Raw genomic sequence first — 8,298 nt, forward strand, 5'->3', positions numbered from 1 at the left:
AAAAATTTCTACCTAGTAAACCCTCGACAAAAAAAGTGCAAGTAAAAAGTCTACTCATTTAAGGGTGTTGGAAGTACGGATTTTAATAATATATTTGTCATCTTGAGAAGAGAGCGGCAAGTAGATCCGATGTTACGATTTATTTTTATTTTTTTCTCTCTCTCGTAAAAAAAGAGATATTAATAAGTTTTTTATATTAAAAATAATCTCTTAATAAAATTATCAAACACATTTTTAAAAATAATTTTTATCTTAAATTAAAAACATTTTTATTTATATTTTCATATAAAAAATAAAATTATTTTAAAATAAATTTTAAACGGACCTAAAGGTTCCTACCCGGTAGACCCTCAACGAAAGAAGTGCAAGTCAAAAGTCTACTCATTTAAGGGTGCTGGAAGTACTGATTTTGTTAATATGTTAGTCATCTTGAGAAGAGAATGATAAGTAGATCCTATGCTACGGAATGATAACAGAAAACAAATATGGAAAATGGTAATTTTTAATACGGAATAATAACAGAAAACAAATATGAAAAATTGTAATTTTTAATGAGTGAATTATAGGTATGAAGAAGAACTCTTTATTAAAGCATAGTTACGAATCACATCATCTTAGAACCATATTAAATGAACAAAGATATAATACTTAAAAATGATTTACCATTTGTTCCAAGGCTTGTTTGGTTAATGGAAGAATTCAAATTTTTAAAATTTGTGTGAGAAAAAACATTATAACACAATCTTTTTAAATTTAAATTTTTTTTTTTTGGTGCAAAAGGAAACTGTGTATCAAAACTTTGAATTTTGATTCAAACTCCTCTACTAAACAAACTTACAGTTACTAGTATGATATTCCATATTACATCTTGCTGGTATGCTATTTTTAATTGTCCTTTTTTATTTATGGAAAAATCCAGATAACTACTAATTGCAATGGGTATTTTCTTGTGTTTTGATTCTTGACAAATTGAAAACAGTAAACATGTTTTCTTTCTTCTATCTTTCAAATTGGACTTAAGAGAAACTTGATAAAAATTAAACATTATTTTCTTTAATTTAAAAGCGACTATACTTTATTATTGAATGGTGAGTTTACTGCTAGATCAATATGTAAAAAGACATAAATTAGATAGTAATTAATAAAATATCATTAACGTAAAAACTTATGGCATACTAATGGTTTTCAAAAGACTACGTTATTGAGTACAATAGATTATTCCAACTTCAATAGAAATATTTTTGTCACATATTACTGTACTTACATTTAACATGAGTCTTAATTTTTACTTTTACTTTTGATAAATTCTCTTTTAATTAATATAGTTATTTAAGATATTAACAAAAAATAAAAGATAAAAATTTAAACTCAAACAATCAAAGTAAAAGTATGTCTCTTTTTCCCAATATGTTATAGTCTATTATCCATTTCACTTGAAACATTCAATATCCATCCAAATGAATCCATTAAAGTCCTATCGTGCAAGGTGATACGGTGAAAGTCTCCAAGTGCTAAGGCCCGTTTAATTCATACATTTAAATCAATGATTTTTAATTTTAACATTTAAAATTTAAATTTTTTATTAAAAAAAAATACTATAACAGAATTAAAATTATAAATTTAAACGCATAAAATAAACGAGCATATAGTAATTGAATTATGAGTCAGTGTCTTAAGAGAGGAAAGAAAAAAAAAGGCCATTGAAATCAGCTTGAAATTCATAATATTAAACTGTCATTATGTACTGGCAGCATCGAAATTCCTCGGGGAAAAAAAGAAAAGGTACAAATTGGTTTGTTTGTAAAACGGACTTGCATTGATGTTAACTATTTTCTCTAGTAAAATTTAAATTTCTATTCAAACCTATAAACCAAACAAATAGAACCTATAAACCAAATGAGCCATTTGTTTCTATGGGTTTTTCCATTAGCTTCTCCAAAATGTGGACCATCCTTCTAAACAAAATTTGAAATAAAAGTTAAGGCAGTTCCCTGTTGCCAAATATCAACGTTTGATATTATTGGAAAACAGGAAGAGAGAACAGGGGAGAAAAGAGCCGAATCCCTTTTTCACTAACCCAAACTTGTTTTGAGCAATTAATGTTGGTAGTCTTCCTTTATTGCTACTTTATTAACCCAAACTTGTTTTGAGCAATTAATGTTGGTAGTCTTCCTTTATTGCTACTTTATTAGTTTTTACTCATTGTATCGGATTATGTGTAACCATATTTTTTGGGGAACGGCTATTTTCAGCCATCAACACATGTTTCGCTCTGATCACAAAAACAGAAGTAAATGAGAGAGTAATATGTAATGAGAAAAATACTCTACCAATCTAAACAATCAGTTGATTGGATCAAACAAATATACTACATCAACACCACTTCTGCACCTTCTCGCCTTTCATTTCCTCTTCGAACCATCTACTGGTTTCTCAACTTCGATATGAATCAGGTTTTACTGGAAATTCTAAAATCAGTTAAGAGGATCTACATGACTACAGCATGAGTAAAACCACTTCAGCTATTACATCTCCCTGAAAAATGAACTCAAACAATGCTTACCTGAGCGAAAAAGGTCGGTTACTTCTTTGCAAAAGTAATGGCCATGGGGTTCTGAGGAGTAATTTTGAACCCTTGAAGGGCCTGCATGGCCATGGATGATTGAACATCGTCTTCAAACTCTACAAAGGCAATACCTGGCTTTGCCTCAATCATCCGAACTTCCCTAAATCCTGGGTACTGTCGGAAGAGCAATTCTAGCATCATACTATTGGTCTCATGGGGCAAATTCTCTATGAAAAGTATATTATTTGGAGCTGCAGCTTCTTGTGCTCTCATATTTCCTTGGCGGAATGGAGCCTGCATATAATTCATGGAAACAGAAGCATAAACGAGCATGCTAGACCACAACTTATTGGAAAAACTGAAAAAAGCATTCCGGTCAACCTGAGAAGATGGAAAATGATAGAAAAAGTACTGATAAAACTTACTGTTGTTACCCCATTTTCAGCTCCTGTGTCATTAGGCGCAGCAGATTGTTGTCCTTCTTCTGCACGTCGCTTTCTTTCCGCTGGGCAAATAGATTTGTGTCAAATACAGAGAAGCTAGACTATTGTAAATGCATAGTTTCTATATATCATAAGTCAGAAAATGAATTTGTCACCTTTTTCCTCTTGCTTCTTTTTCTTTTCTCTAGGAACAAAGCTTCCTTCTGCTTTAGCAACACAATCTGACTTTGTCTTTGCATATTGAATTCGCTACACCAAATCATCACAAGTCACATACACTTTTTGTTGGTAGAAAACCAAGTAATGCATGTGAATAAAAAAAAGAAAGGATATAACAAAACCATCATTTTCAAACATAAGATGCATTTTCTAATGTCAAATTACGATTTTAAGTCTTGTGGGTAGGCGCAGTCCATATGGATATTTCTCATTTAGCAGTCCAAACAGTCCACGGGTGACAGAAAGTTGCAAATTACATAACAAAGAGACGGCAAAAACATCAAGTCTAAGCATTAGTGACTGCCATAGTTATAGAGAAGTAGAGAACTACTGCAAAAGGAATCAAACAGATTCAAGGCCAATTCTTTTGGAGTGTGACTTGAGTGTAGTTTTTGAGTTGAATTTGAGTTATAACTTGAGTTGAAGTTGTAACTTGAGTTTATGTTTGGTTGTGTACATTTGAGTTATAGTTTGAGATAAGAATCTTTTTTTAAGTTTGTATTTGAGTGAGTCAAAACTAATTTGCATTTAGATAGTATTTTAATAAAAACTCAATGGTGATGAAAAATTTTAATAGGATATATGGGTGGGGTTTTATTCATCTTTTTGTTGTCAATGCATAGAAAAAAAAATCATCTCAATCAGGATTAAAACGAAAAAGTTATAACATTTTTAAGAATAGAAAAAATACTGTTCATTAATTTGAGTTTGAGTTTCTGAACTCAAGTTAAAGGGGACACTTGAACTCGAGTTTTAATCCCAAACTCGAGTTCAAACTCGAATTCAAACTTAAAAGAACATGAACTTGAATAAAGTTGGAACTCGAGTTGCATTTTTTTGAGTTTTTTGGACAGCCGAACACACCCTCAAATTCCCCAAAGTTAAATCTTAACATACAACAAAAGAATATTCCTTAACATTGACATTTTCTTTTCTTAACAGTAGAGCTTATTCCAGCTGCGTGACAACTGGCTAATGCCGTTCATAGCAAAATGATGAATAACTCCTAAGGTAAAGGCTTATCACAACATAAATCTTCTTTCTTAATGCTCACTAGCTTTTCAGCTGTTTATTTTATATGCCAAACATCACATGTAACACAAGAAATTTAGAATAGAAACCTAATGCAAAAATAGAGTAACAAATTGGACATTGTTCTTGAAATTTAGAATTTAAACAACATCGATGCTGATCCCAAACAACCATACAGCCAACATACATAAGAAAAAAAGAACAAAAACGACAGCTTGGCATAGCAAGACTCACCATAGGCTTATCATAAAACGGAAAGTTCTGCATTTGCCGCACAGCATTACTTGCGGCGGTCACTTCACTAAATGCGATCCATGCTTGTCCCCGAAGCTTCAGTGTCTTCAAGGCAACAACGTCCAAAATTCTTCCATATTGAGAGAAGTTGCATTATTTTGAGTTTTTTGGACAGCCGAACACACCCTCAAATTCCCCAAAGTTAAATCTTAACATACAACAAAAGAATATTCATTAACATTGACATTTTCTTTTCTTAACAGTAGAGCTTATTCCAGCTGCGTGACAACTGGCTAATGCCGTTCATAGCAAAATGATGAATAACTCCTAAGGTAAAGGCTTATCACAACATAAATCTTCTTTCTTAATGCTCACTAGCTTTTCAGCTGTTTATTTTATATGCCAAACATCACATGTAACACAAGAAATTTAGAATAGAAACCTAATGCAAAAATAGAGTAACAAATTGGACATTGTTCTTGAAATTTAGAATTTAAACAACATCGACGCTGATCCCAAACAACCATACAGCCAACATACATAAGAAAAAAAGAACAAAAACAACAGCTTGGCATAGCAAGACTCACCATAGGCTTATCATAAAACGGAAAGTTCTGCATTTGCCGCACAGCATTACTTGCGGCGGTCACTTCACTAAATGCGATCCATGCTTGTCCCCGAAGCTTCAGTGTCTTCAAGGCAACAACGTCCAAAATTCTTCCATATTGAGAGAATAACGCGTAAAGCGATCTCTTCAATTCTGCCAAATGAAGGAGGTCTAATGTCACAAAATCGCATTACCATAAGCTTATCATAATTCATAAAAGAAACAAAATCAAGCTAAAATATCCTAAAGTTCATCCCCACCAAGAAAAAAAAAACGCGAATCTTACAACAATACTAATCGCAAAACTAATCCCTTCCCTATTCGTAAAATCTTCTCCCATTATCAAGTTTAACTACAACCATTATCTCATTCTCACCCTGCCTCTCAAAAAGCGCCAAAATTCAAAAGAAACTCTCACATCCTTAGAATGGTTAAAATTCCACTTCAAAACCACGAATTCAAATTCTACACAGTAAATAACGGACTCCAGGTAAGTATATTCACTAATCATTACCCAGTTCATACTATAAAATCTTGCAACAAAGTGAGGTCTTCAAAAAAAAAAAAAAGTGCATAGCATGAAATTATATAGTTCCTCAAGCTTCAACTACTAGAACCGGTTCCGCCTAACTTTAACAGATCGCATTTTCCGTCAATTAGTCTCATTTGCTCCAAATTGAACCCTAAACCTAAACCTAAACCTAAACCCTCCAAGGCTCCATCAGAAAGCTAAACGAACCAAGTTCCAAATCATAAATGTATTGTAAAAAACAAAAAAAGGAAAATTCCTCTTGCAAAGTCCAGATTATTACGAAATTAGAGCTGAGTAGAGACGAGACAAAAAGGAATAAAAAAAAATTTGGACCTTGTTGATATTTTCCTTACAATTCTCGGGAGCCAAACAAATGGAATGGGGGGGTTTTGATAGGGAAATAATTACCTTCTTTCTTGATCTTCTCGTTGAGATTCTTAATGTAAATGGTCTGATTGGGAGGTGTGTCGCCGGAGAGCATGGTTGCTAAGTCACTCAAAGCCGTCTCTGTGCGGGATCAGACTCAGCCCTAGAAGTAGCTACACAATCTTCTTCTCATTCTCCTCTGCAAGCGGGAATTACTTGGGCCCGGCCTTTAGTACGGGCCCATCTTGTCTATATTGGGCCTTGGCCCCTTCATGTATGATTAAATTGGAAAGAGAAAAATCTTATTTTTATCCCTTACTCTTAATTAATATATTTTTTAGTTAAATAATTATATTAATAAAATAGTAATAATTAAGAGTAAGGGATAATAATTTATACCGGTACACTTTTAAAGGTAAGTTTAACAATTTTTTCTGAGGGAAAATGTTCTTTTTTAGTTTAATACATCATATGTCTATTATGCAGGAGATAGATAAAAGAATGTTAATAAGTCGTAATATTTACACATAAGTATATGAAATTACATGTAATGACATTCATATTCTTTGTTAGCTACCATTAAAATCACTAATACAAATTTATAACTACCCACATATTATCTCAATAATCACAAAATGGATAGATTGACATTATTGTTAAATTAAAGACATATCATCAATATAGATTAAAGTGATCATTTTGTATATTTACTTCTTTCTCTGCTTTTTTTTTTTGAAAAAAACAATTATGCTATATTACAAAAAAAAAAAAATACAATGTACCTCTAAATGTTGTGAAAATATACCATCATAAATATGCATATGTATATCTATATATTAAGGTTACTTGGTTAATTTTTGGTATCTAAAATGGTGTCTAATTAATTATATTTTGACATATCAATTAGCGGACTAAAAAAATTAAAGTATGAAAACCCATTTAAAAAAACATTTTAAATTTCATAAATGATTTGTCATGACATGATTGGTTAGACACCATTTTGAACATCAAATTTAAAAAAGTGTCTAGGTCTGTATATGCATATTTAATAAATTATGGAGTTCATTAAATCACATTTTCATGATATATAAATGGTAGAAATTGTTATAAATATCATTGAAACTAAATTAAGTAAATAGTAAAATTTAAAATATTTGAAGTAAATAGCAGTGAAAAGATTTTTTTACCGTGTACCACTACAAGAAAAAGGGGTTTTTACAACGACAATAAGTCGTCGCAAAAACCCCAGTGTCGTCGTAAATAATCGTTTTGGCGACAACATGTCGTCGCAGATATGTCGTTGTAAAAAATTAGTCGCAAAAACTTTTTTTGCGACGCCACAGTGTCGTCGCAAATATATTTGTGACGACATATTTTTTTTTGCGACGATAAGCGTCGCTAATACGCCGTTGTGAAATTCTCGTGATATAATATTTTTTGCGACGAAAAATTTCAAAATGTCGTCGCAAATAATCTTCCTTTTTTACGATGACAAGTATAAAAAGTCGTCGCAAAAAACTAAAATAAAATTTTTTTTCAATTTTTTTAAAAATGGCAATTAATTAATTTTTAATAATTTTAATTAAACATTATTATGTTACATACTGAATATAATTTATTAAGATACATGAAAAGTGAAATATAAATTAATATTAAAAATAATAAATCTAAATAAATTTATAAAATATATTATGAATACTACATGAAGTGCATATATAATGTTCAAAAAAATATAAAAGTCTAAATAAAGTGAAAAATAAAAAAAGTACATATAACGGAACTAATCGTCTAAGTTTACAGCATCGCCAACATCTGAATCATCATCAGGACTGTCATCATCTGAAGGAGGCAGAGGAGCGTCTAGGTCAACTGGTTCTGGACGAGCAATCGTAGGTAATTGGATGTTGGGCTGCAATTTAGACACCAACTCTAACATCTTCACCTGATTGTCATAAATCTTCATTTGTTCCTGTGGGTCAGGTTGAGCCGATGATGTTGCGTCCGAGAATGAACCAGCAGATGAAGGAGAAGCCCCGGAGTAATGCTTTTGGGAGAGCGTCGGACCTACTCCTATCTTATGTCCTCTACGCATGCCAATAACTTGCTCTAAAACCCCATGCTCGTCAAGGGGGGGTCTAGTCGAGCTTGAAGTAGTCTGTAATATCTGCATTTGTCTCTCCTCCTCCAGGGTGTTCTACATAATAAGACATTATAATTATTTTTACGTGTTATAAAACCACTATTTCAGTATAAAAAAATTTAATATGAAAAGTAAAAATACTTACGAAAGTCTGTTCCG

At 31.8% G+C, this 8,298-nt stretch overlaps 1 protein-coding gene across 3 annotated transcripts; it reads right to left on the minus strand.

Annotated features, from left to right (window-relative positions):
- Positions 1–2,215: 2,215 nt before the first annotated feature.
- Positions 2,216–6,150, minus strand: LOC21386844 (U2 small nuclear ribonucleoprotein B'' 2). Of its 3 annotated transcripts, XM_024164450.1 has the most exons (6): positions 6,042–6,150; positions 5,082–5,254; positions 3,165–3,258; positions 2,992–3,071; positions 2,564–2,860; positions 2,216–2,459 (listed from the first exon to the last, which is right to left on the minus strand). In XM_024164450.1, exons 1-5 carry the CDS (start codon positions 6,112–6,114, stop codon positions 2,582–2,584), a joined length of 699 nt encoding a protein of 232 aa, XP_024020218.1. In that variant the 5' UTR covers positions 6,115–6,150; the 3' UTR covers positions 2,216–2,459; positions 2,564–2,581. The 3 variants fall into 3 exon arrangements, with proteins under 3 accessions (XP_024020218.1, XP_024020217.1, XP_024020219.1); XM_024164449.1 differs by having other exon boundaries at positions 2,216–2,860; XM_024164451.1 differs by lacking the exons at positions 5,082–5,254; positions 6,042–6,150 and adding an exon at positions 4,495–4,635 and having other exon boundaries at positions 2,217–2,860.
- Between the last annotated feature and the right edge of the window lie 2,148 nt (positions 6,151–8,298).

Source organism: Morus notabilis, unplaced genomic scaffold, assembly GCF_000414095.1.
Source record: "Morus notabilis unplaced genomic scaffold, ASM41409v2 Scaffold859, whole genome shotgun sequence".
In the NCBI taxonomy this organism is placed as follows: domain Eukaryota; kingdom Viridiplantae; phylum Streptophyta; class Magnoliopsida; order Rosales; family Moraceae; genus Morus; species Morus notabilis.

What these genes read in the sequence shown, in the direction of transcription:
- LOC21386844 (XM_024164450.1), bottom strand. Translation starts at nt 6,114, where the DNA reads ATGCTCTCCGGCGACACACCTCCCAATCAGACCATTTACATTAAGAAT. An exon ending in CGTTTTATGATAAGCCTATG is followed by an intron (nt 3,259 to 5,081) that starts GTGAGTCTTGCT and finishes GATTTGGTGTAG; the next exon opens with CGAATTCAATATGCAAAGAC. An exon ending in AAAGAAGCAAGAGGAAAAAG is followed by an intron (nt 3,072 to 3,164) that starts GTGACAAATTCA and finishes CTATTTGCCCAG; the next exon opens with CGGAAAGAAAGCGACGTGCA.